The sequence below is a fragment of the Limtongia smithiae genome (genome assembly GCF_038497785.1).
Source record: "Limtongia smithiae strain NRRL Y-17922 unplaced genomic scaffold V1518scaffold_3, whole genome shotgun sequence".
Taxonomy (NCBI): domain Eukaryota; kingdom Fungi; phylum Ascomycota; class Lipomycetes; order Lipomycetales; family Lipomycetaceae; genus Limtongia; species Limtongia smithiae.
The window spans coordinates 938663-963645 of NW_027117624.1; the positions used below are offsets into that span (position 1 = coordinate 938663).

At 52.7% G+C, this 24983-nt stretch overlaps 10 protein-coding genes across 10 annotated transcripts; 5 read left to right on the forward strand and 5 right to left on the reverse strand.

Moving 5' to 3' along the window:
* Window positions 1–227: 227 nt before the first annotated feature.
* V1518DRAFT_213196 (OPT oligopeptide transporter protein-domain-containing protein) lies at window positions 228–3102 on the forward strand. The gene is made up of 2 exons (XM_066900924.1): window positions 228–422; window positions 476–3102. Exons 1-2 carry the CDS (start codon window positions 414–416, stop codon window positions 3035–3037), a joined length of 2571 nt encoding a protein of 856 aa, XP_066760873.1. The 5' UTR covers window positions 228–413; the 3' UTR covers window positions 3038–3102.
* A 50-nt stretch (window positions 3103–3152) lies between these two features.
* Window positions 3153–5567, forward strand: V1518DRAFT_413947 (WD40-repeat-containing domain protein). The gene is made up of 5 exons (XM_066903436.1): window positions 3153–3501; window positions 3563–4688; window positions 4752–4827; window positions 4879–5088; window positions 5135–5567. The coding sequence occupies exons 1-5, from the start codon at window positions 3354–3356 to the stop codon at window positions 5495–5497; spliced, it is 1923 nt and encodes a 640-aa protein (XP_066760874.1). The 5' UTR covers window positions 3153–3353; the 3' UTR covers window positions 5498–5567.
* Window positions 5568–5647: 80 nt separating this feature from the next.
* Window positions 5648–8337, forward strand: V1518DRAFT_413950 (uncharacterized protein). Its single transcript, XM_066903437.1, has one exon. The coding sequence runs from the start codon at window positions 5756–5758 to the stop codon at window positions 8069–8071; it is 2316 nt and encodes a 771-aa protein (XP_066760875.1). The 5' UTR covers window positions 5648–5755; the 3' UTR covers window positions 8072–8337.
* Window positions 8102–9460, reverse strand: V1518DRAFT_213257 (alpha/beta-hydrolase). Its single transcript, XM_066900925.1, has 2 exons — window positions 9120–9460; window positions 8102–9070 (listed from the first exon to the last, which is right to left on the reverse strand). Exons 1-2 carry the CDS (start codon window positions 9318–9320, stop codon window positions 8132–8134), a joined length of 1140 nt encoding a protein of 379 aa, XP_066760876.1. The 5' UTR covers window positions 9321–9460; the 3' UTR covers window positions 8102–8131.
* Window positions 9461–10808: 1348 nt separating this feature from the next.
* V1518DRAFT_454948 (uncharacterized protein) lies at window positions 10809–14326 on the forward strand. Its single transcript, XM_066906546.1, has 6 exons — window positions 10809–11099; window positions 11162–11569; window positions 11633–11700; window positions 11751–12105; window positions 12163–12422; window positions 12477–14326. Exons 1-6 carry the CDS (start codon window positions 10893–10895, stop codon window positions 13951–13953), a joined length of 2775 nt encoding a protein of 924 aa, XP_066760877.1. The 5' UTR covers window positions 10809–10892; the 3' UTR covers window positions 13954–14326.
* A 782-nt stretch (window positions 14327–15108) lies between these two features.
* V1518DRAFT_426378 (uncharacterized protein) lies at window positions 15109–15510 on the reverse strand (the record flags this gene model as incomplete). Its single annotated transcript, XM_066905981.1, has 1 exon — window positions 15109–15510. The coding sequence occupies one exon, from the start codon at window positions 15508–15510 to the stop codon at window positions 15109–15111; it is 402 nt and encodes a 133-aa protein (XP_066760878.1).
* Window positions 15511–18300: 2790 nt separating this feature from the next.
* V1518DRAFT_426379 (BTB/POZ protein) lies at window positions 18301–18732 on the forward strand (the record flags this gene model as incomplete). Its single annotated transcript, XM_066905982.1, has 3 exons — window positions 18301–18476; window positions 18538–18674; window positions 18728–18732. The coding sequence occupies 3 exons, from the start codon at window positions 18301–18303 to the stop codon at window positions 18730–18732; spliced, it is 318 nt and encodes a 105-aa protein (XP_066760879.1).
* A 9-nt stretch (window positions 18733–18741) lies between these two features.
* On the reverse strand, window positions 18742–20463 carry V1518DRAFT_413962 (tRNA-splicing endonuclease subunit sen54 N-term-domain-containing protein). Its single transcript, XM_066903438.1, has 5 exons — window positions 20234–20463; window positions 20041–20172; window positions 19519–19985; window positions 19250–19469; window positions 18742–19193 (listed from the first exon to the last, which is right to left on the reverse strand). Exons 1-5 carry the CDS (start codon window positions 20374–20376, stop codon window positions 18893–18895), a joined length of 1263 nt encoding a protein of 420 aa, XP_066760880.1. The 5' UTR covers window positions 20377–20463; the 3' UTR covers window positions 18742–18892.
* Window positions 20464–21025: 562 nt separating this feature from the next.
* On the reverse strand, window positions 21026–21823 carry V1518DRAFT_404640 (uncharacterized protein; the record flags this gene model as incomplete). Its single annotated transcript, XM_066901897.1, has 4 exons — window positions 21026–21055; window positions 21097–21240; window positions 21270–21382; window positions 21412–21823. 4 exons carry the CDS (start codon window positions 21821–21823, stop codon window positions 21026–21028), a joined length of 699 nt encoding a protein of 232 aa, XP_066760881.1.
* Window positions 21824–23146: 1323 nt separating this feature from the next.
* Window positions 23147–24983, reverse strand: V1518DRAFT_213523 (uncharacterized protein). The gene has a single exon (XM_066900926.1). The coding sequence runs from the start codon at window positions 24852–24854 to the stop codon at window positions 23322–23324; it is 1533 nt and encodes a 510-aa protein (XP_066760882.1). The 5' UTR covers window positions 24855–24983; the 3' UTR covers window positions 23147–23321.

Sequence of the window (24983 nt, forward strand, 5' to 3'; positions counted from 1 at the left end):
CTGATATCCGCCACTGCCCTCTACTGTGCCAAGCATACATCCTCGATCCGGACCCTGTTTCATACCCGCGCGTTCAAAAAATACCCTGATGTTAGACTTTGCTAGGTTGGCAGCAACATACACTACTGAAATTACTGAAATTACTCTTTTTTTAGCCAAGAAGCTGGCTCTCGTGCCTAACGGCTTGACCGCATTTCCGTGTCACAACACAGCTCGGCTCGCGAGCAATGTTTTGACTTCCTGTCTTTCCCTGATACGACTGCACCCGTGGCATTGCTTGGCAATAGTCACACTGCGATAACGCGTCCCGCTGGCATGTCGTGGTATAATAGTACCGTTGTGGCAGCCCGGGTGGGACAGATACACATCCCGTGCTGTTAGTGTGTCTGCGTTGATTTGTTGCAGTGCTTGTCATGGAGAAGGTCAGAGTCGTTGTGTGAGATGGTTGATGACATGTTGCTGACTTATCGTGCAGATTGAGTACAGTGAGAAGCTATCCTCCGTTGAGCAGACGACGAGGGACGATGCCTATGTCAGCGACAAGGAGGGATATGTTGCGTCCGAGGTCAGCGCGGAGGAGCGCGACTTCATCGTTCGTTTCATAACTGAGTCGGACAACCTGAACGATTTGCTGGATGAGGATCTCGAGTTCATGCTCAGTAAGCTGCCGCTGATGAAAGTGGACGAAGCCATGGTCTGGATAAAGGACGCCATCGAGTACCACAACGAGGACGTGAATTTCCCCGCTCTGATGATGGCGCGGCTGATTCTTCTGGCCGGCGGTCAGGAAAGCTCTGGCATGGATGTCGAATCCTTTGAGTTGGAGTGCAAGCTGCAGGCATGCTTGTTGAAGTTTCACTCTCCGTACCCCGAGGTACGCGCCGTCGTGTCCCCGCAAGACGACCCTCTTATGCCTGCCGAGACCGTTCGCATGTACATCGTCGGTATCTTTTGGGTGTGCTGTGGCTCCTTCATCAACGAGATGTTCCATCAGCGACAGCCAACTATCACGCTCACTGCGACCGTCTTTCAGATTTTGATTTATCCTACTGGCAAGTTCATCGCGCGCATCATGCCAAACGCCACCATTGGCCGTGGCAAGTGGTCGATCCAGCTTAGTCCTGGATCTTGGACTTTCAAGGAGCAAATGCTTGTTACCGTGATGACAAACATCGGCGCCGGCAGTTCCAACTTCTTTCATTACGGTCTTACTATGCGTCTGCCTATATTCTTCAACCAAACATATGCCGGATTCGGATTCTTATTCTTGATGGCCGCTGTCACTAACTTCTTTGGTTTCGGTCTTGCCGGTGTGCTGCGCCGATACGTCGTGTACCCGACCAAGGCTGTTTGGCCTACCGTGTTGCCAATTATGATGCTCAACAAGACGCTGCTGCTAGATGAGAAAAAGCAAAGCATTCATGGATGGCTGATCACAAAGTACAAGTTCTTCTGGACGATTTTCATCTGCAGCTTTGTCTATTTCTTCCTTCCGGATTATCTATTTACTGCTCTCTCGAGTTTCAATTGGATGACGTGGATTGCTCCTCAGAACAAGGCTCTCGCGTTTGTCACCGGATCGAAGATGGGTCTTGGATTTAACCCGTGGACGACATTTGACTGGTCGGTTATTAACTACACGACACCGCTTGTTGTGCCGTTCTTTGCGCTTGCGAACCGCTGGACTGGTGTATTTGTGGGCGGCCTCGTCGTTATTGGAATCTACTGGTCGAATTACAAGTATACTGCTTACTTTCCCCCGAACAACTCGAACGTTTACGATCGGTATGGCGTTAAGTACAACTTGACGCGAGTGATCACGGACGGTGTGTTTGATGCAGAGCTGTACAGGAACTACTCGCAGGCATACATCGGAGCCGGAAACCTGACTATGTTGGGCTCGTACTACGCCATGTACACTATTGCGTTTACGTACATCATGTTGAACGAGTGGAAGGTGGTTTGGTCGGCGATGTCGGGATTCTACAAGAGCATGCGTAACCGCCGTGTGTCGAACTACGCCGACTTCAACGATGCGCACTCAGTCATGATGCGCGCATACCCCGAGGTGCCGGATTGGTGGTTTATCGTTGCGCTTATTGGTGCGCTCGGCATTGGTGCGGGTGCCATTTGCGGATTCCCAACGGAAACTCCTTTCTGGGCTATCATCGTTGTTATCCTCGTCAGTATCGCGCTTGTTATTCCGGTTGTGCTCGTGTTTGCCACGACTGGCTACCTGATTCCCGGTGACACTTTGACTGTGATTATCGCGGGTTATATGGTTCCTGGTCACGCGACCGCGTCGCTGCTGTGTCGAGTGTTTGGATACAACGTCGACGAGCAGGCCGAGTCGTTCATCGGCGATCAGAAGATCGCGCACTACGCAAAGCTGCCACCACGTAGTGTTTTCCGTGCTCAGATGATCGCGACGTTGTTGCAGTGTGTCGTAACCACTGCGGCGGTGACATGGCAGATCGACAACACGCCTGATCTGTGCACGTCCACGCAGGCGGGCAAGCTTGTGTGCACGTTCCCGAACCAGCTGTACTCGAACACACTGCTACTTGGTGTGATTGGGCCGCATCGCACGTACGACGTGATGTACCCGCTGCTGAAGTACGCGTTCCTGTTCGGCGGCCTATTTGGTGTCGGATTTTACTACGCACGACGGTACTTTCCCCGGTATTTGAAGTACGTGCATCCGGTGCTGTTCATGTCGGGCATGACGAGATATGGTGCGACTTATAACTTGTCATACTTTACGCCTGGATTCTACGCATCCCTTGTATTCATGGTGTACATCCGTGGCCGGTACCTCGCGTGGTGGACGAAGTACAACTACATTCTGTCGTCGGGTCTGACTGCGGGTATGGCGTTCTCGGGTATTCTGATCTTCTTTGCACTGCAGTATAAGCCAAAGACGGTGTCATGGTGGGGCACGACGGTGTCGTCGGCTGGCATAGACGGCGGCGCTGTTGCAACGCTGCTGACGCCGCCGACGGAGGGATTTGGACCTGCTGTTGGCACTTGGAGTTAGACGATATGCAAATGTGCGTATGCAATAATGTTTTTATAACTTAATAATAATGTTGATTACCAAATGTAGTGGTTGAAGGCAGGTGGCCGAAATCGATCAATATTGGCGCGTTTCCCTGGGCCGATTAGGGTTTGCTGGAGGGCTTCGCGCTTGTGCGTATGAGGCGTCCGCGCGCGCTCCCCGCTCTCGAGTTGTACTCCATAGCGGCCGTCCCTGCCCCGCACTCGCCCGAACTCGCCCACAACGCGATTTTGGTGGTTGTGTGTTGTTTGTTTACTGTAAACTTGCTTGGCTGTCCATTGCATCTATTAGCGCCATGTTCGTGCTGCCGCCGCCGCCGAAGTTCCCCGTGGGAAGCCCGTCATACGCAGCTGCGCTGCAACAGATGCGGGAGAATGGCATGGATGCGCACAACACGCTAAAGTTCCCGACCGGAGACGACTGCGTGTTCAACACCGGTGAGGGTATGAGTTTCCTCGCTGTTTCCGGTGGCTCGAGTCTTACGACTAATTGGTAATCGTGCAGGGCAATACACGCTACGGAACGAGATCCACCTCGCCACGCCGCCACCACACCCGTCGGACGTGCCGGTGCTGAATCCGAATCCACTGTCGACAGCGCCAGCGCCAGTAACAGCGGGGTTGAAGCTGTCGCTGTGCACTGTGAAGTACCGGAACGACACCGCTCCAACGAACACGATGGCGAGCATATTCCGGACGACTACGACAAACACTTACAACACTGCTGCGACTGAATCAGGGAGGAAGTCGGCAGAGACCGAGTTTGATGACGGACTGACTGAGATCACGAGCCGAACGTTCGGCTCGTCGTATGAATCATCTAGTATGTTCTCAGAGGTGACTGGGGCGACGCACGGCGCGGCGAGCGGGGTGAAGGAGATGCTTGCGAACGCGGTGGTGCAGCCACCGTCGGCGAGAGAGTCGAAGCGACGGAAGCCGAAGAACAGTATTGCAAAGAGCAGCAGCTCGTTTGTGTCGCGCAACACGCCGCACGAGCACCTCGCGAAGCGGCTCTCGGAGCGGCACTCGGAAGACCTGTATTTTTTTGCCAACATTAACCGATCGTTCAATTGGATGGACTTTGCGTCGCAAACACTGATGCACGAGCCGCTGTCGAAGATTTTGTTTACGAAAGCGCACCCGATATCACACGACGTGAACCAGATGACGAAAAGCTCGCAGCATATCGACGTCGTGATTGGGTTTTCTACCGCGGATGTGATGTGGTACGATCCTATGAGTGTGCGGTATAACCGGCTGAACAAGAATGGCACGATCAACCCGACGGCAGCAGCCGATATGCACTGGATCCCAGGGTCGGAGAACCTCTTCATGGCGGGGCACATGAACGGCGCGATTGTAATCTACGACAAAGAAAAAGAAGATTCGAACTTCAACGAGGAGATGAAAGGCGAGATTGCAGCACAGGAGGCCAAGGCAGGGAGCAAGGACGTGTTTAGAGTGATAAAAAGCATACACGGCAACCAGCGGATACAAAAGTTGAATCCGGTTGCGTACTGGAAAGTGTCAAGGAAGCCGATCACCGCCTTTGCGTTTTCACCGGATTGCCAACATATCGCGGTCGTGTCCGAGGACGGGTACCTGAAGATCATAGACTTTGTGCGGGAGAGGTCAGTCGAAAGAACACGCGTGGAGTGAGTGGTTGGTGTGATGCGATGGCTGACGAAGGGTAGACTTGTGGATGTGTTTAGCGGGTATTACGGCGGCCTGTTGTGCGTGTGCTGGTCTCCTGATGGACGCTACATTCTGGTATGTGTTGGGATGTGTGTGTGAGTGATGGATAGAAACTGACAGTGGCAGACGGGAGGACAAGATGATCTTGTGTCAATCTGGTCATTTACTGCGCGCGCGCTAGTAGCGCGGTGCCAGGGACATCAGTCGTTTGTGCGGAATGTCGCGTTTGACCCGTGGCGATGCGACGAGCGCGTCTATCGGTTTGGCAGTGTGGGTGACGACTGCAGACTACTGCTGTGGGATTTTTCAGTTAAGTCACTGCACCGACCGCGGGGGGTAAGTACTATCTATAAGGTTCAAAGGGCTATGCTAACGACGACAGGGTGCACACCGGGGCAGTGTTTCGTCGCACTACAGCGCCGGAAGCCGGTCGGTGGCGGAGCGGCCGCTGCTGGCGAACCCTGGCGCAAGTACGAGTAGCCTGGCGGCGGTTGTGGGCCGGCAGCGCGCGGACTCGAGCGCAGTCGCGGTGGATGAGGAGGAAGCGTACCACCCGATTGCGTCCCGCGCGAGCATCCCGATCATCCCGCCGGTTATGAGCAAGCAGGTGGATACGGAGCCATTGACGGGAGTGCACTTTCGGGAGGACTGCGTGATTGTGACGTGCCAGACAGGGCACATCAAGACGTGGAACCGGCCGGGCGTGGTCGTGAAGGACGGGGCTGTGGTGGTCGAGCGTCCGTAGAGTACAATCCGCGCGTGGTAGCATATAAGTAACAGGCGTGTTTGTTTGAGCACGCCGGGCGACCCTGGACGCGTCTGCACACACCCGTGCGGCGCCAGGCCCGATGCGGCAGCGCGCGGAGCCCCTGAGCGAGACGCGCGAAAAGGGGCGCGTCGCGTGTGCCGCACGACGCGTCGCACTGGTTTCCGCTTAATTGCGTTGCTTCCTCTTGTGCTTCCGCAACGTCTTGCACAGCACTGCTGCCTCAGCTCCGCCAGAATGGTCCAGTTCCTGCCCCAGCCGCTGCGTCTCTCTCGTCGCACGGCGCCGCCACCGCTTGCGCCCGTCGTCACCGCGCCGCCGCTGGCCCCCACACGTCGGGCCGCCGCGGCCACGCCCACCTCCGCCTCCTCGCCGGCTCCCCCGGCAGGACCCCTGCCACCGCTGGTGTTCCGCGAGCTTGACCGCTACCCCCAGATACTCCGCTCTCCAACCACGTCTGTCCCTGCCGGAGACTCCTTCGCTGGCCCTCCTCCCCCGTCCGCACCAGTTCCTGCAGCCCCTGCGGCATTCCCCTCCCGTCAGTCCTCCGTCCGCTCAAAGCACTCCCTTTTCGCCGGCTCCGCCGTACCGCTGCCATCTCCGCCCGCAGTGGTCACTGGCGGACCTGCGCTCCTCCCGCAGGCGCAGGCCCGCCTGCCGCTGCAGACGCAGTTCTCCCCGACCGCAACCTCTCCGTCATCCGCCTTTGCCCGCGACGAGTCTACCCCCTCACCGTCATCGTCGCTACCGTCGTTTCACACACCCGCGGGCTCGGTCGACTCTGCCTCCACCGCCGACGCCGGCGAGCACAGCGCGGTGCAAGTGAGTCTCACCACGCCGCCACCTGCGACCGCGCGTAGCATCGCCATCACTGCCAGTCCTCCTTCTGCCGCGCGCACAATTACCGCATCCTCCTCGCCTGAGCACGCGCATTCTACGTCCTCGGTTTCCGTGCCATCATCTGCGGACTCGCCCCCGTCGTCACCGCTAGATTCGTCAGTCGCGTCGTCGCCTACGTCGGCATACTACACCCCTGCGCTGAACTCGACGTTTCAGGCGAGTCCTTCCGAGATGGCGACGGCCGACAGCACTCGGCGGCCCTTGAAGAAGGTCGATGCCTTTTTCGAACGGACGCAGTCGCAGATGAAAAAAATGCACGTCAAAGGTGCAATTTCGTCCATCAAGTCGTCTATTCGCGAGCACCACCATCATGGACACCACGACAAGCACGACGACATGTCGCCCACCACGATGTTCAACCTTGCAGATGTTCTAGAATCGGAGCTGCAGGAAGTCACTCGAGAACTCGCAGCCTCCACCAAGCGTGAACTAGACCTAGAGATGCTGCTGGAGAAATACGCGACAACCAGTGACGACACTTCCGTCTCCAGTGGCGCGTCCATTGACGACAGCGACGACATGGATCGCTTTCGCATGCAGACAAAGTACAGTCCGGGCCGCTTCGAAGAGCTCGAGCGGCGGCTGCGCGCGGAGCAGCAAGAGAAGGCGCAGATGCTCGTACACTTTGAGATCACCGTCGAGCAAGAGCGGCGCCTGCGCAAGGACGCCGAGGAACGCTATCGCGAGCTGCAGGAGCAGATTAAAGTACGCGGACACGGTGCGGATATCCTGATGAGCACTAACATGGCCGCAAATGACGCTGTGAAGTCATTACAGGCTGAGCTGGATGCGACCCAGCGCAAGCTGTTCAACGAGCGCATCAACGCACAGAATCTTGAGTATATGCTCACCAGCATGCGCGAGGAGATCCAGACATCGTCTGCGCGGTTGTCTGTGTCTATTGCGCCTAGTCCGCGTCGGGTATCCCATGAGCAGCGAAAGTCGCAGGAAACGGCGCACGCTAGGTCAATGACGATGTCGACGGCAGTATCGTCAGCATCATCAGTGCCGGAAGATGATTGGAACGACCCTGAGGCACTACAGACCCGCATGGGCGAACTGCAATCTCAGCGCGACGCGTTGCATGACGCACTGAGATCCCTCCGCGAGCGCCATGAGCTCGAGTCCAAGCGGCGGCAGGAACAAGTTCAGTCTCTGCAGACACAACTCACGCGCGCGCGCGACTTGTGTAAGGCCATATCGGGACGAAGGCGCGCACATGACCAGGACCTGGTCGCGCTGCAGAGAAAGTTCGACACATTGCGGATCAAGTGCGAACATGCGCAGGACAGGAAAGACACGCTCACAGCCCAGCTTGCGCAGATGCGGGAGGATCTCACACGCATAGGCAATGAGGCGCGTGCAGGCTCGGCCGCATTGGACGAGAAGCTTGATAGTTCCTCCGCGCGGATAGCAGAGCTCGAGCGGCAAATCGTGAGCAGCGAACAGCAGCGGCTCCAAGCAGAGGCGCTTATCGAGCAACAAAACGCTATGATTCAGAAGCTTTTACAGAGCCGGAATAATATGAAGGTGGAGCATATGCGTATGGTTACGGAATTAGAGACCAACGCGCAGCGATTGCATGGGTTTATGGCAGATTTGCAGCAACATGTCGACAGCAGTAGGGCGTTTTCACAGATGTTTGAGGCATAAGGTAGTGGCGAACATATCGCATTGTATAATTATTTGTGTATTTAGTGGTGATTCTACTGCTCAAAGCTTTGGCTTCGATTCGAATGCTTCGATGTAGGGGTCGTCAAAGTCTCGCGGATGTCGTGGTGTGCGTGCATCGAGCAATTTTGCCTGATTCCACTTTTCAAGAACTTGCGCGACAAACTCGCACACGACGGCTGCGGTTGGCTCGACTTGCTCCATTGGAACTAAATGGCCAGCTTTGCCTATGACCTTCAGTTGCGCATCCTGAGCAACTGCCATCTTGTTATGTATTCGAGTAACAACATCGCCTTCTTCGCCAACGACAAACAGGATAGGCGTTCTAATCCCGCTTAGCTCGCTGTACACAATGGCCGCATCTGGTCGCCCGAGCGACAACGATTCTAGGTCTTCTGGATTATGTTGCGGATTCGGTTCGACGAACGCGTATACTTCCTGAAATCTTGTTGTGGCTAGTGTAAGCTCACCCTCGACGCCGTCGGGATAGAGCGGTGTCGGTAGCTCGCGCAGACCGTGCCGCATCCAGATCTCAAAAACACGTGGATCCCACCGCTTGTACAGTACTTTAGACTTGAAATATCGCTCCGCGTCCGCCTGCGACTTCCACACATCCCGCCGGCGAGAAGACATTTCCGCAGGGTAGAACGCCAGGTTCGAGTCTTCGGACACGTCGATGATCGGATCAATACCCACCAGTCCGGCGAAAAATGACGGGTGTAGGTACGCGAGGTGCGCGAGTATCGCGCCGCCGAAGGAGTGGCCTATGCCAATGACCGGTGGCGGCGGGTTCAGGATTTGCATAGCGAGGAAGAGGTCTCGCGAGCTGTCGAGCCAGGAAACGCGATCTCCGAGTTTGGATTCGTTGACGATCCCCGACTCGCCTTCGTTCGCAATGTCGGAGATGAAGATGTAGCGTACACGAACGCTGGCTTGTTCGAGGTCATGCAGGAGCGCGACGAAGAACGGTTCGTACAGTTCCTAAAACATCAGCTGTTGCCTTGTATTCCTGTCCTTCAGTCGCACGCACCTTTGGAAACCCATTCGCATGCGCAGCAACAATTGTAACATCACCCGCACGCGGAGAAGGATTGCTCTTCGGCGTATACCGCTTCGCGACGATGTCAAGTCGATCTGTCTCCGGATTCCGCACGGCGCGCGGACTCGTCCGCGGCGACACGCCAGGGAGCACGAGGCGGTCGATGTCGAATACAGCAGCAGCGCTCGTCATTGCTGCTGATGTCGTCGCCGCTGGCGGTAGATATGTGAGCGCAGGCAGGCACCGCAGCTTTATCCGATGGGATGTTCGGGATGCTCGGCATTATAGCGAGCGGCGCGAGGGGCTCGCAACGGGGTCCATCGCGGGGTTGAACGCGGGGTATATTCTCTCCCAACCTTACATGTCCACCCAAATTCTTGATTCTACACAGTCGCCCACGTCACACTATCAGTAGAACACGCCCCAAAATTGCTTAATCGACTCAAATTTTTCAGAAAACGATGCGCTATACATGATGCATCTAGATATATATATAATTCTCTTTTGTTCAGAGCAAGACTGCAGTCGTAGAACGACGACGATCAAGTCAAAAAGAGAAAAAAGCCACAGGTAGGTAAATCACCAAATCGTGCGATTTAGGTCCCCTCTCTCAAAGTGCTAAGAAAAGTCCTAACCTCAACTTAAGCATCAGGGTTCTACAATAATCTGCATGTGAGCGTACCCAGCATTAAGCTGACTATGGTTGCAGTCGCACAATTTACAATTATGGGACGCTAGCTCTGCTCGTAACTCTGTAATTGACGCCGCATCATTATAAATTTGGCACAAACCTCGTGACTTCTCCGTTGCGGCTGTGGGTCATTGGGCAGATTGATTTGCCTCACCTCTTTCTTTATTCACCTTACAAACAGTGCTTACTGCACTCGACTCTTCTGCGGATGATTTACCTCCACAACAAGATGGTTAATTGGTAACTTGATTTCTTTATCGTGGGCACATACGAGCGCATATACATTTCGTATCATAGACAGTATGGCAGAACAGAATGAATAACGTAAATGAGAACAGTGTAGAGCCACGTATCATGCATGAGGCGCGAGAAACACAATGCAGCGACGATCAGTAGTCCCTAAGTCTTAGCTTCCCGAAAAGAACTCACTGTAGCACAATAGCGGTAGTCCTTTGACCGAGTATTACTGATAGCAAGCAGGATGCCAGAGCTATGCATGCTATGGGTCAAAAGGGCGAAGGACCAATGATGGCAGCTCACGGCATCAGCATCGTGGTACTGCTGTAGTCGCTGCAGAGAGAATGCTATACGAGAGACTCAATGTCAGTCAAAAGCACATCAATACAATAAACAAAGCAGAAGTGGAAAATCGCAAACCAGTCAGAAGTAAAGATCGAACTGTCCAAATGACAGCCGCGCAGTTAGTTAAAGGGGACTCGCAGAACGGGCGATGCGCGAATCTCTTCCCGCCGATTTGTCCGCGATGCCCTCGATTTCTTGCATGCGCAGTAAATTTACTACTCATCGAGTTACAGCCGTGACTATGTAGTGTTCATCACCGTCGTCCGGGCTGCTTGCGTCGTCGTAGTCGTGTAGCTGTTGTATCTCCAGCACAATTTCGATAACCTTGTTGCACAGCTTGAGAAGCACGTGACCGCGACGCGTGAGTTGCGCGCGCCTTGTTTTGGGCCAAGGTACACGCAGAGGCATGTTGACGAGCATCACGACTCTAGTGCGTCTCCGGCCACCTACCCCGCTAGCTCACCGCTTTATTATACACAAGTGTAGTCACGATGACTGACATGGCCAATACATCTCCACTCACCGCTAGGCTCACACCTCTGGTAGACCCAAAGGCCACGTCCGCGGCGTTGGCGCCCGCCCTGTCTTCGGACACGACCGCGTTGGTGTCGACTGCGGACCGGCCTCCACAGCCATTTAACCATGTTGTGTTTTACATATCTAGGGAGAGTGAGATTAGTCCGGAGGACTGTATTAAGGTGTGAACTCTCTTACTTCGTGTGTGCCTGTGAAACCGCTGACTGGTGATGGTTCTTTGCAGGCGCGAAAGTTGCTTCTTGAAGGTGGCGCGACGGAAGCGCTCACCGCGTCGCGCCATAGCAGCATTGGAAACAACAACAGCGACATCCATGACGTGGCAAATGTCACCCACATTATCGCCAACAACATCGACTTCCCTGAGTACCTCGACGCTGAGGAGCGCATGATCAACGTCGTGAAACTCCAGTGGGTGCTCAAGAGCGCGGGCAAGGCAAAGTCGCTGCCACTGCGGTTCTTCTCGCCAAATCCTAGGTATTTCTTTTCGGATGTGTGCGTGTTGGTTATTGGGTTGCCACATGGTGACAAAGAAGCAATCTACGGTGGCGTCCGGGCAATGGGCGGCCAGTGGAGTGAGACACTTACACGGTTCACCACACATGTTATCACACTGCCGGTCCCGCTTGAAGATGTAAGTATTTTCTGATAAATTGGTTGTTGCAGGATCACGTTAACTTTGACTCTCACGGCTTAGCCTAGAGAAAATGCTCTAATTGAGAATCTCATGAAACGACCGGCGCTGAAAGTGATTCTACCGCACTGGTATGGCTCGTCTCATATTTTGATTTTGTGTTCGTCTAATTTTGCTACAGGGTCGATAGCTGTTTGAAGCTCCGCCACCGTGTGCAAGAGGAGCCCTACCTATTCCCTGATCCGCCCCTGCTTTCTCACAGTACAAACACCCCCATTAAGCCCGCAATCAATGACAATATCACCTATATTCACAGTGCGTTTGTGGACAACGATAAGAGTCCACCAAAGGCTGTCCCCGAGTCTATCATTTGCCAGGGCAAGCGATTCTACTTGGGTGCGGATCTCAAGCTGTCGCCGCGGTTTCAGAGTGTGATTCGTGGAATGATAGAGGCGGTGGCGGGTAGTGTTGTGAACAACTTAGAGGATGCGACCGTTTATCTTGGAAACTATCGTGCTGGCGATGAATATATACAGGTATGAAGGAATGCGTGTGAGGGAAAATGTTCAGAACTCTAACCTCAACTGCAACAGGCAAGTCGTCGGCGTTTGTTTGTTGGCACACTTATGTGGCTATACTGGATGGTTGCACACGACAAGTGGCAAATGCCGATGCGTCATTTATTGCATTATCCGAAACCCAAGACGCCTGTTCCTGGCATGGAGAACTTCCAGATCGCGGTCTCTGGCTATACGGGCGAGTCCCGTTTGTACCTGGAGAACCTGATTCATGCGTGCGGTGCCAAGTACACGCGCACGCTACGGCCAGAAAACACTCATCTTATAGCTGCTCGGTATGACCCATACAGCTATTCTCTGTTGCTCTAATTCACTAACGATGTATGCAGCCGCGCGGGACAGAAGTACGAGGCAACTTGCGACTGGAACAACATCGAGGTTGTGAACCATCTATGGCTTGAAGAAACATATGTACGATGGGAAGCACAGCGCGTCTCAGAGCCCCGGTACTCGTACTTCCCACCGAAACTTAACCTGATGGATCTAATCGGACAGACGCGTCTGGATGTACATGACTTAAGGAAGTTCTATGGCATTGAGGGTAGCAATGCCAACATTGCCGATGATTTCAAGGAGGACGAAATGGATATTGACAAAGAATCACCTCAGGAAGAGACGACGGTAGTGACGTCGCTGCCGCAGAAGAACAGGGAGCGGCCGTTCACTCCAATACACCAGAACAGAGGCAAGCAGCAATCGAACGGCAAGGAACCTCTATTGTACGGTCGCTCCGCTGCGAAAGAGAACACACCGAAGTCGTCACAAGAAGCTTGTGATCTTGCGACATCTACCTCAACGACATACCGAAGCAAGTCAGCGATCGAGAGTCGACTGACGACTACTTCTTCAACAGCGAGCCCTGTTGTACCGGCAAGCGCGGGAAGGAGAGCAAAGTCACTTGCGGCTGCGAAACTGAAGGATGACATCTTGGATCTGAACGTGTTTGAGCAGAACAATAAGCTCAAAGGTGTGGTTGTGATGGAAGATAGCAATGATTCTGTCATGAACATGCCAACAGCCGCAGCTATTAAAAAGAGGAAGAGCAACGCAGCTGACAAGGACGAGCAAGAAGTCGAAGCGGTATCCGCGGAAGCGCCGGCGAAGAAGAAGGGAAAATCAAAGAGTCCCGCCCCACTACCATTGTCCTCTGCAACTGACTCCCGGATGCAAATACTGTTGACCGGTTATGGACAGATTTCGCCACATGACCTGCAAAAGCTGTACATGCTAGGGATAGATATCACAGAGTCGCCAGAGCAAGCAACACATATCGCATCGCCAAAACTGAGTCGGACAGAAAAGTTCCTATGCGCGCTACCACGAGCGCCGATAATTCTTTCAGCGGACTATATTCAGGCGTGTCTATCCGAAAACGCGCGGCTGTCGCCTGATAAGTTCGCACTGGAAGACAAAGATGGCGAGGAGAAGAACAAATGCGACTTAGCTACGACACTAGCCCGCGCAAAGACGCTTCATGCCGCAGGCAAGAGAGGCGTGTTTGACGGAATGATTTTCAACGTTGTCGCGGGCGTTAAAGGCGGCGTCGACACGATCCGGCACATCATCACTGCGAACGGTGGCGCATGCGTCGCGATACGATCCGCGCGCGCAAAGAAATATGGCATTGCAGAGCGCTACCCGATGATCTTGATCGCTTCGCTGGAGCACAAAGATTTTGTCGTCAACTTCGCCGCGCACGCGCAGCGTGACGGGCGGGATTTTTACGCGTTTTCGACAGAGTGGATTTTGACGGGAGTATTGCGGATGCAGGTCAAGTTTGATGACGAGTTTTCGCTGGTCGTCTGACTTGGCTGTGGTGGGGGGTTGGTTTGTTCATGTTGGTATTACCCATTTTTGTTTGCTGTAGTTAGTACAATTGCAGTTTAATGTACGATAATATAGCGTTTGTGATAGCACAGACGAGTTGAGGACACGGTTTTACCTGAACGGGACTGGTAAATGGCGAGGAAAGGGAAATTGCAGAGTGGGTCGGTCCCAACGAACACAACTAAAGTACTCTATGAGATATATGTAATACAGTGCTCAAAGTGCATAGAGTAAGTATGTCACAACCTTCCGCTAAGCCATTATATTGTCGAATCATGCAATCATTGGAAAAACGTGCTGATTCATGGCCTAAGTGCAATCTAGTGAACGCGTATGCCAACTGCTTACGACGCGTGAACACGTGAATGCGCGTGACTCGACGCGTTGAATTACTGCGCTTAACGCTAGAAATATCAGTCAGAAATTAGCTCTTCGCATTTAGCATAATGCTATTTCATAATTCACTATTTGTACTGCTGTGTTTGCTGAAAAATTTTTAGAGTACTGAGCATCCTTAGTTCACTGAAAATGTCTACTCCTCATAATTTTGTACCAACCAAGCAGTTCACGCAAATTATCGGCTACATCAGTGACTAATACAAACTCCGGCGTAAACAACGTCAAAGTTTAAGTATCATTGTGTCTACAGGTGGTGAAGTGTCGGGACGCTTACTGGACAAGTTAACTAGTTCGTGAATCATGATGACGCATATATTTCACTGTTGAAAAATAGGCCTGTGACGACAACAGTGGAATTGCAAATTGTACAATGCTAAAGCAAGTTTGTGTAAAAGGTGCGGCTTGACTTGTAAGATGTTGAATATACAAATATATGATCTTCAGCAGACACAACAGACACAAGCTACCCGCCGTATTGTGAGAACAGCAATGGCAGCAAAAATGGATTAAACCTATCGTACAGGTGAAGTACAAACCAGGAGCATGCAAAAATGATATCATACAGCGCGCATATTGTTGTGAGTGGGAGGAGAGCACAAATATGCAGTGTGGTAGTGCGGAAGTGAAACGCCGAAGAGAGACGAGTGAAATGTGCGAATAACCGGAAATGGCTGTAGAAGTGTGGCGATAAAGCTGTAAGAGTAGACGATGCGCGGCAATAGTGATGGTGATGTTTTAGATGATTCCTCGCCGTGATGATCTCTGCATTTGCTGGGGCTGTTGATGTTGCTGCTGCTGTGATTGCTGTGGCTGCTGCTCTTGCTGATCTTGTTGAAACTGTGGCTGTTCAAGCCTATCCTTTGGCGAACTCGACAGGATTGCGGGATTGTAAGTCCCATATGCGCGCACGGGGACATAAGACGGCGTCGACGGCGTCGTCCCCACCATCGCCGCCTGACCTGATCCGACCGCTGGCGTGTTCAAAATGCCTGCCGCAGCAGCCGCCAACGCTTGCGATGACACGGGCGGCCCAAGCGACACTGATGCGGACGCAGACGCGGCGGAAGAAGCGGCCGACGCAGACGACGCGGCGCGGCTTAATGATGAGGCGTCGTCTAGAGCGAGGACGTCGGCCATTGTGAGATGGATCGTTGTCGCTTTCCGTCGTAGCATTTTGCTGTTTTGCGCAAGTAAGATGTAGTATTGTTGACCAGAAGCGACGCGAACGACGCGAACGAGAATCCGGATTGGTCCAGCCTAGGCCGTGGGAAACTTGCGGTTATCGCCGGTGAAGCAGTAGATACTGCGATACACAGATCTCGCGTGCACGAGGTGTGCTTGGCAGCGCAGCAGTCTATAAGTCGAACCTGGCAGTGCTGTAGAGCACGAGTTGTGGTAGGTGAGGGTTGACGACTATGGGATGGCGCGATGTGGGAGGTATGGCGAGGAGAGTCTAAGACAATTGCCATCGCGTGTGTCGATTAAACTACAAAACCACAAAATCTCAGTAACTCACACCCGTTCCTCGTACTGCCGATTCACCCGTTATGTCGGCCTCTACGTGATCTGCAATTATCCAAGATCGTTATTAGTCCATTGCTCTTCAGGTGAAGTGTGGTCGCCGATCAGACTGCTATTGTGGGTTCAATCTATTCCAGACACCCAGGAGTCCACGAACAGGCCAGCCCTGCGCACCCGCCAGCCCTCTCTTCAAGCCGCTCCCCCATTTGCTTCAGAGCTGCCACAAGGAAATTCGGCACTGTTCGCGGCATACGAAATTGTCCTCTGAAAGACCAAAATATCGTCAGTCTCGCATTAACACGAGCATATTCTACAAGTACGAGTTGAGAAATTATGGACCTAGAGATTGACGATAGATCTGCAGACCCTGGCTGCACCATCTTGTACCATCTACCCAAATCTCGAATTCTTATTTTCAATGCTTGAACACGTGAACGCCTGTCAAGCAAAACCGACTCTTTGACAATTTGTATATTAAACAGCATTGCTCTCACAGCGTCATTGTTAATATAGATTCCACGATTCCAAAATCCTAGATCCCTAAATGCGGCTGCGGATTTGTGCACCATATGCTGAAGTCACGAGATCAGTGCCGAACTTGTAATGAAGTAATGGGGAGTGACGCCAGGAGAGATCTGCGTACCGAATTTGTGCGTCAACATACTAAGTCAAGCTGTATAACTGAGTACTGGATCAAGATCTGAGTACAACAACGAACATTTCTGCTAGTGCCTACTAATTTAAATGTGAGTGGGACTAATTAGTTCATTGCGAAAGTTAGTATGGGCGATAACCCGAGCAAGCTGGTGCTAACTTTTGGCGGCCCGACTTTGACTGCAAACAAATGTTTTAAAACAAGATAAAAAATATAGATAGATGTGCCGAATGAATAAGAGTCTAACCATCGGATTTTGACTCCGTTAGCCGATCTGGAAAGTGTATTTTAAAGAGGTGGAAGTACGATAGCGCGGTGGGCGGATCGCGCGATAGTAGTCTTTGCATTCGCTGCGCTTTGTCCAGAGCGTCGATGACGCTCCAGGCTCAATACCACTACAACTCATCCTCTTCTAGTCAATTGCACAATTCGTGCCGTCGGGAAGAAGAAGTACGCAAACCTGCTATTTCCTTATGCGTACACATACTTAAATCTTGTGGTCTGCAGCGCTCCTCTCAGAGAGACAGCCGTATGCTAATCAAGCAAGCACCATATAATTTTGTTCATTGCAACTTGGTTCTGACCATAGATAAGCGTTATCAGACGGTGAAAAATATATGAATAAATGTGTTCGACTTTAAAGAATCTCTTTCAGGTCAGATAACTTGAATCGAAAAGCTGTGTTGTGAGGTCTAAAAGCGGAGACAGCATTCGTTCAGGGCGTGCAGTAAGGGTGCTCAACAACCAAGACCAGTCCTCTCCGCACCCGCTCCCTCGTTCTATTTGCTTCAGCGTTCTCAAACTAACGAGTTGACGATGGTTATGGCATTCCAGAATATACAAATCTACAACTTTGAAATCTGAAACGCTCTCAGTTTCGTTACCATTGCCATCCAAGTATCTAGGGATTTAGGAGTTTAGAGGGACTCTGATCGACCGGCTTTTGAAGGACTGCACTTCTGCACTCCTCTCTCTGTTTGTCCGTTTCAAAACACAAACTTGCGAGTTGTCTGTCAAGAGCAAGAAATCTTCTCCTAGAATTCATGTACGCCAAAATGCAAAGCCTTTAGTGCGGCCGTGGCTGCCGCGGATTCCGAATCTCTAAATGACCTAAAGTCTATAAGTCTTATTTATAAATTTCCTTACAAGGCGAGATAGCAGGTTGGCACACACGACCCAAATCTTGCTCGAGTCACGAGATTATTGCCAAATTTATAGTGGTGCTGCGTTCGTTAGAGGACCGCGTACAGTACCTGATTCTCCAGAATAATTGGTATGAATTTATTAATATCTTTGAACTTAGTTCTGGGTACCGTAATATGCCCATTTACCCGTACCCATAAATTTGCGTATTATTGGAACTTTTCAATGATATTTGAGAAGGAGGTGTTTGCAATGCGCGCGTTCTAATACCATTTGCGACCAAATGACGACTTGCAATTAGAGAGATTTTCTGCAAAGCAAGAGTTTTCCAGATAGAATGATGGTGGTATGACTAGGTGCGCATAATTTCCAAGCATTTATCTGCCCTGAAATTTGGTTACGAGAATTGATCAGGAAGGTTGGATTATCGGTGGTGGAAGTAAGTCGTGCGCGACAGCTGGGGCGATGGATAGATAGTCATTGATTGACGCGTCTGCGTTCGCGTTTGTCGCACATACATACTGCGCGACGAGACCCACGCACATCAGCATCACCCTCTATCCCAGGCATACACCCACACCCTTCCACCGCACACAGTATTCTACACAATGGCAGACAATGTCGCTGGGGAGAAGAAGTACGTGAACCTGGTATCTTCCGACGGGTACACGTACCCGATCCTCCGCTCCGCTGCGCTCATCTCGGGAACGCTTCGCGGCATGTTGAGCAACTCATCCAACTTCGTCGAAGCACGTGAGAATCGCGTCGAGCTAAAGCAGATCAGGTCGGTCATGTCATTTTAGTGGTATTTCCTGAGGCCACGAGTTCTGACGTGTGAACAACAGCGCGGTGAACCTGGAAAAAGTGTGCGAGTACCTGTACTACAACCTAAAGCACCAGAACAACCCGGGCAACATCCCTGACTTTGATATGCCACCCGAGATGGCGCTCGAGTTGCTTGTTGCCGCAGACTATTTAGACGGTGAGGACTAACAGGCAATTACCTATCCAACGATTATTGCTAACATGTCTCAGTCTAAATCAATTATCTCACGACAGACATCTCGGTCAAAGGTACAGCCGAAGACACTGTACACAAGCACATATTATGACCGACAGAACTCCACATGCATTTATAATCGTACATAACCGCACTCATGTATCATACACTCATCTAATAACCCCGTCTATTTACCATTTCTATCGACGCTTCCCACGTCCCTTCCAACCCTCGCCCGCCGATCCTCGTAGCGTTCGCACCTGCGCCGGCGCCTCTTTGTATACCGTCTCATCACCGAACGAGACGTCGCCAAAATTGAAAAAACTCACAATGCCGCAATCCGCGACCGCAACCACGACGTTGCGATGCCCTTCTTTGAGTCGTTTGTTCTGTGCTGGCATCGACGTGGGAGCGAACGCTATCGGTGCGGCGTTAGCGACTGGGAGGGTGTCGAATAGCGCGCTTAGTTGGGCGAGTGTTGGGACGTTTTGTTTCCGTGCGCTGTTCCGGTTAGCATACCTCCGTTAAGATGTGACCTTCCAGACGAGAGGACGTACTTGATCACGACGGCCCGGAAATCAGGTTCCCCGGGAGCAGACTTTTTAAATGTCGCGCGAGGTTTCCAGACATTAAAAATCACGCGCAGTTCGTTAGGATCGGTGTCTAATGACGGCTGAAGTGTGGTGACGGAGGAGGAGGATGCTAAAGCGGTTGAGTACCCTGGGGAGGGGATGTGACCATAGAATGGGATAATTTGTAGAGCGCGGTAGACAGATGCTGGCCATGTTAGTGGAAAAATGCAAAGGAAAACAACGGCACAACGTACTGTAAGAGTGCCATATGCCTGGTGCGAGCAACGGTCCAAAACTCGGTATCGCCCGCGAGAATAATGTAACAAACCGTGCCCACCTCGCCGCGATTCCATTCCACAACCGCGATAATACACTTGGCCCATACCCCGCCATCGACATAGCATCCGAGGTAGGCGTGTCTTCAACTCGCATAACAATAAACCCCAACCTCTTCAAGTACGCGTACACAAGATACCGCTCATGTCCCCCCATGGCTGCCATACATGCCGCGTAACACGCCTCAAGTGACAGCTGTGCGTCGCCTCGCGCAGTGTATAACGACATGCTACCCCGTTCAAGCAGATATAACGTCTCTTCAGATCTTAGCCATACCACGCCGCGGTGGTCGGCCTTTCCGAGGGTGCGAAAGTGCGGACCCCGCGCGGAGAGCACTTTGGCGGTGCCGGTGTGGGAGTGCCATAGCGCGGAAACGTGGACTTTTCTGCGTATTGTGTGTCAGTAATCGAGTTTCACGTGTGTGGAGGAGAGGTACGTACTCGCCGTGCTTGCGCTCGCCCGCGAGCGCAGCATACATTGCGGCACGGGACTCATCTAAACTCGTGCCTTCCGCAGACGACTCCTCTGGTGCATACTCTTTCTCGCCGCGTTTTGGTAGTGATTTTTTCTTCCTAAATTTCAAGTATTTTATTAGCCACAGGCTCACTGACAATCCGGTGTGCGTGTTCGTACCCGGGCGTGCTCATGGCGGCGAGGAACCGCCAATCTTGCTGTTCGTCGTCAGACGCGGCCGCGTCATCGCCGGCTTCGCCATCCCCATTGTCGCCTGTCGCACCGGCTGGTATATCGTCGTAGTCTTTGTCGAGGTCGGCCATTGCGCTGCGTAATCGCTTGTGCTTGTCTGTGCGTCGGGGAGATGTTTAGCAATGCGCCGAGACCATCGCAAACTGTGCGTGCGGCTCGATGGGAGTGGATTTACCAATTTATCGCGGGTTTGCTGGCGCAGACATAGTCACACAAGAGCATTTTGCTGGGCGAGCTATCATACATAGAACCAATGGAACTGCGTCCACAAACAATTGTTCAATTTAAATGGCCTTTATACGTTTAGTCTGGCAACCGTCAATATCGAGCGCACGACTCCAGCGGGGAAGGCGCAGTAAAGACGCGACTTCTACAGCCATCTAAGTACCGGATCAAAACAATGAACATTGGAGAATTTCACTTCCAGGGTTAGATAAGCCATAGTATTTGCACGGTACGAAACGCAAAACGCTATCATCACATTCTAGCAGTATAAACAAAGCAGAGCAAGAACAATCCATTACAACAGTACATTTACGGCGAAGGGGTATCGAACAAGCTCAAACACCAACCAAACGCGGTATTCGTAATGCTGATATTCTCCTCTGGTGTTCTGTCAGCCCAGCAGTGTTAGCTCAGCAGCTAGCACCCAGATCTGAAACAGTTTCTTCGCTGCCTTGGACAGTGCCACTAGACCTGAAGGAGCAGACGAGGCCCTCTTCATGAGCGAGACTTCGCCGTGTTGGTTTTCTGTGCCAACATTTAGCAAAACGCCACACAGAAAAACCTACGACTCGGTAATCACTAAGCGAAATCACGCTATCCAAGTTGTTTCCAGGCCGATAGGTATTGCTGAACTTCTTTGCGTGCTTCAAATACGTCGCCGTGATGGCACGCTGCACGCCATCATCTACCGTACGAACCACGGCGCGCCCCTATCAGCCACAGTATTAAAACAAAACACCAGGAGCATACCACGGCCTATGACATTCTGCACATGCGGGGTGATGCCATCGACAAAGCCAATTCTCTCGGGCGTCTGCCCTTCTCTGTAAATCTCCATCATCTGATGCAAAGCTGGCGACAGAGAGAGATTGTGTACGAACAGATGTCGGCCTCAATAGACCACAAGAAATCCGGGAAGCTATCGCCCGTCAAAGTCAGCTCTCCATCCCTCTTGGGTTCGACTGTGATTGCTAGGCTCTCTGGAGCGTCAATACCGTGAAGGAACAGATCCGTGTCGACGTCACTCGGTCGACGAACGTCGTACAGAATCACGACCGTCTCAAGATCGCACAGGAAATCCAGAAAAGTGCTATTCCACAATGACTTACTTCCTTCCTTCTCGGATTCGACTGCGGCCGCATTCTCCTTCGGCACGGACACACCGTAACAAATCGCATCTGTCTTAATATCGCACGAGTACTCCAGAGACTTGTCGCCCGCACCGACTTTGTCTTCGTTGTCCTCGGTCTCGCCGTGCTCGACACCGGATGAAAAGAGAAGTACTGTGAGCATGAAGCATCGTGGCGTCGCCCTCGTTCAATACCTCGACGTGAATATCAACAATCTTGCCATTCTCGGCGCGCTCAGTCGCTCGAACAATAACACGCATGCTCGATATATCGCCAATCGCATCGGAGAAGATCGAAAGGACTCTGGATAAATCATGCACGTCGGTGCCAAGCTTGGACACCGGGACGGGAATAACAAGTGGCTCGGCGCCGTCGATTGTAGGCGACGTAGGCGAACGGTGATCATGCGATCAGCATGCGCAGCGGAATACGCAGCGGAATGTGCCTCGTCGACGCTGTCATCGGTACATAGAGCTGCCGACTTTTCGCACACAGCACGTATGTTGCGCTTTGCTTTGCGAGTGTAGAAGATCGTCTTCATGTGCTCCTTCCATGACTTTGGAGCTGCGCCAGTGTGTCTCGCGTCGTTCCAAAGGATGCTGCGCCGGACGACGAGTCAGTGAGGGTGCATTCTCAACCCAGCACGTTGGGGTGGATGAAAAAGTGATCGTCGTCAACGGGAATAGCAGGATTGCAGAGTTAGTGACGCAGCTGTAGACAAGGTCATGAGTTGTTTGGCGGTGAGAGCGCAGACTTGACTTTGTGAGCGAACGAGCGGGCGAAGCGACGCAGCTAGACTGCTGCGCGGCGATACAACGAGAGCTCGAGAACCGGAATGAGAGAAGGCACGGCGCGGTCGTGGCCTGTGATTATCAAGAACAGCTAGGACTCTGAAGCGGTATATAGAGGAGAGCTGTACACTGTGGTGGTGGTGAGAAGCGCGAGGGTAGATGCTTCGCGGAGCAGATAGTGAGAGAGCCCTAACCTGATGCCGCTGTTCGGCGAGCGAGTCCGTCGGGCAAGAGCTGTGACTGCGCACAAGCCGTGTGCCTGAACCTCCAAGAGAACATCCGCAGCTTCACCAACGACTCTGCATAATCTCCGCCATCGCGATAACTGGCGAGACGGTTTATCTGATTAACAAGTACTCGCTTGTCAGCAGTTATACATACAGAGCGAAGGTCTATTTACATAGACGTTACGAGCTATCTTCTCGCGCCTGGCAAATGAAATGGTATGAGATCATATATTCAGATCATATACTTTTAAAATACGAAAATCATGCCAACCCGCGTTTGCATAAAACAAGATCATGTATACAGAAAATGAGTCAACTATCGCGACAAATCTAGCAAGCAAGTAACACAATGAGAAGAGCTGTAAGAAGGAAGATTAACAATCAAACTACCAAATACCGTAACGATCCCATATAATCAAAAAGAAATGTACAGAAAGAAAGAAAGAAAGAAAGAAAACGGGAAGATATGTAATATGCGACAAAAATAATGTACCAACCCAGCTGCATAAAGAAATAAGAACCGCGCGCGTGAGCAAATATACAACAGCATTTGAAGTGTAGAAAGTGAGAAAAGTCTATATAACTGCGAAAACTTCCCAAAAACACCTTAGCAGAATATAAGGAGATAATGCGGATAGCGCACTTAAGAGGATGGCGAGGTGGTGACAAGAGGAGCGACGGTGATGCTGGGAAGAAGCATGATTGACGCGGTCGGTAATAATGACGATGTGGATGATGAAGATGAAACCGATGACGATGCAGAGGAGATGGAGGATGTGGATGAGGAAAGCGATGGGGCAGCGGAGGCGGAAGGAGAGGAGCCGCCGCAGCCCTTGACAAGCGTGTGTCGCTTCAGCGCGTCCTTGCGCGAGAATGTCTTGTCGCAGTTCGGGCAAGGAAACGGCTTGACGTCGAGATGTATCCGCTTGTGTCGCTTCAGGTCGTGGTTCCGGTTGAAGCTCTGCGGACACTGATCACATTTGAATGGCCGGTCTTGTGATGGCATAGCATGATGCATAAGCCCGCCCTGTGGGGGTCCACCCATACCAAGACTCATAACACCGGGACCGCCAGCAGATTGTTGTTGTTGTTGCTGCTGTTGCTGCTGCGACGGCGCCAGGGATGGGGGCGGGAGATGCACCGGATACGGATACCGCCCGTCAAAGGAGCGCGGCGTGACAAGCGATGGCCGTCGCAGCGGCGGCTGCTGTTGTTGTTGTTGTTGTTGTTGTTGTTGTTGCTGCGGTTGCATGCCGCTGGCGCCGGCGCCGAGCGAGGACCACTGCTGCGGGTACACATCAGAATAGTACTGCTGTTGCTGCTGAGCTGGCTGTTGCTGTTGTGGTTGGTATGACATATAGGACTGCGCAAAATCGGGCGGCGAAGGCAGAAACGAAGACGTTGAGGATGTTGGGGTCGTCGACGGAGTCGAGTGTGCCGAGATCGACGGAAGCGGCGGCAGCAGCGACCCTGAGCCGGTTACTGTGTTGTTGCTTGCCGATTGCTGGGATTGCTGGTACAGTGAGGTGCCTGGCGGCGTGCCGGAGTACGGCGACGTGCCGTAGCCCGCGCTCGGTCCACTGAGAATGGAGGGCAGTTGGAACTGCGATGAGGCGGAGGAGAACGACATGCGCCGCGACGAGTCGGTCGAGGTTGTGCTTCCCACGCTGCTGCTCAGCGGGGGCTGCTGTGTCGAGAGCTGGGCCTGCGGCGCGCCAGGAGCTGTCGGCGTGCTGCTGCCGGAAGGGGTCTGCGAGGTAGTCGCGGCCGCCCAGAAGCTGAGTGAGGAGCTGTTGGGGTACGACGAGGAGGATGAAGTCGACGAGGAGGAAGAGGCGGGCGCGAGACTATAGGAGTCGGAGCCGCCGGCGGAGGAGTAGGAGGACGATGACTCGTAGGAGAGTGGGCTCAGCGAAGACGACGCGGAGGAGGACGCCGTGGAAGGGCCAGGGAGCTGAAGACCCTGTGGGGAATTGAGCATGTGGAACGATGGCAGGTTGTTTGCGAACAGCCGTCGCGGTGCCGAGTTGTTATTGTTGCTGTTGCTGGTGGTGAAGGATGCAGGCAGTAGTTTGGGGTCAGTAGGGGGCTGGATGTGGTGTGGAGCCGCGAAGGGCAGCGTCGAGGAGTACTCTGTGGCCGCCGTAGCGGCGGGTGCGTCGCGGGCGGAAAACATTGGCGGGAGGGTGCGGAAGAAAGAGAGTATCTAAGATGCCGGGAGGGGGGCAACGGGCGACGGGGTCGGGCAGGCGCGCGTAGGCGCGGGCATGTACGGGTGGGACGTGTGGAGAGGGGAGGGGGGGGG

What these genes read in the sequence shown, in the direction of transcription:
- V1518DRAFT_213257 (XM_066900925.1), bottom strand. Translation starts at nt 9,320, where the DNA reads ATGACGAGCGCTGCTGCTGTATTCGACATCGACCGCCTCGTGCTCCCT. An exon ending in ATGCGAATGGGTTTCCAAAG is followed by an intron (nt 9,071 to 9,119) that starts GTGCGTGCGACT and finishes CTGATGTTTTAG; the next exon opens with GAACTGTACGAACCGTTCTT.
- V1518DRAFT_413947 (XM_066903436.1), top strand. Translation starts at nt 3,354, where the DNA reads ATGTTCGTGCTGCCGCCGCCGCCGAAGTTCCCCGTGGGAAGCCCGTCA. An exon ending in CGTGTTCAACACCGGTGAGG is followed by an intron (nt 3,502 to 3,562) that starts GTATGAGTTTCC and finishes GTAATCGTGCAG; the next exon opens with GGCAATACACGCTACGGAAC. An exon ending in CTGATGGACGCTACATTCTG is followed by an intron (nt 4,828 to 4,878) that starts GTATGTGTTGGG and finishes TGACAGTGGCAG; the next exon opens with ACGGGAGGACAAGATGATCT.
- V1518DRAFT_213523 (XM_066900926.1), bottom strand. Translation starts at nt 24,854, where the DNA reads ATGTTTTCCGCCCGCGACGCACCCGCCGCTACGGCGGCCACAGAGTAC.
- V1518DRAFT_413962 (XM_066903438.1), bottom strand. Translation starts at nt 20,376, where the DNA reads ATGGCCGACCTCGACAAAGACTACGACGATATACCAGCCGGTGCGACA. An exon ending in GGCGAGCGCAAGCACGGCGA is followed by an intron (nt 19,986 to 20,040) that starts GTACGTACCTCT and finishes CACAATACGCAG; the next exon opens with AAAAGTCCACGTTTCCGCGC. An exon ending in AGGCATATGGCACTCTTACA is followed by an intron (nt 19,470 to 19,518) that starts GTACGTTGTGCC and finishes TAACATGGCCAG; the next exon opens with CATCTGTCTACCGCGCTCTA.
- V1518DRAFT_413950 (XM_066903437.1), top strand. Translation starts at nt 5,756, where the DNA reads ATGGTCCAGTTCCTGCCCCAGCCGCTGCGTCTCTCTCGTCGCACGGCG.
- V1518DRAFT_454948 (XM_066906546.1), top strand. Translation starts at nt 10,893, where the DNA reads ATGACTGACATGGCCAATACATCTCCACTCACCGCTAGGCTCACACCT. An exon ending in GTCCGGAGGACTGTATTAAG is followed by an intron (nt 11,100 to 11,161) that starts GTGTGAACTCTC and finishes GGTTCTTTGCAG; the next exon opens with GCGCGAAAGTTGCTTCTTGA. An exon ending in ACTCATCTTATAGCTGCTCG is followed by an intron (nt 12,423 to 12,476) that starts GTATGACCCATA and finishes CGATGTATGCAG; the next exon opens with CCGCGCGGGACAGAAGTACG.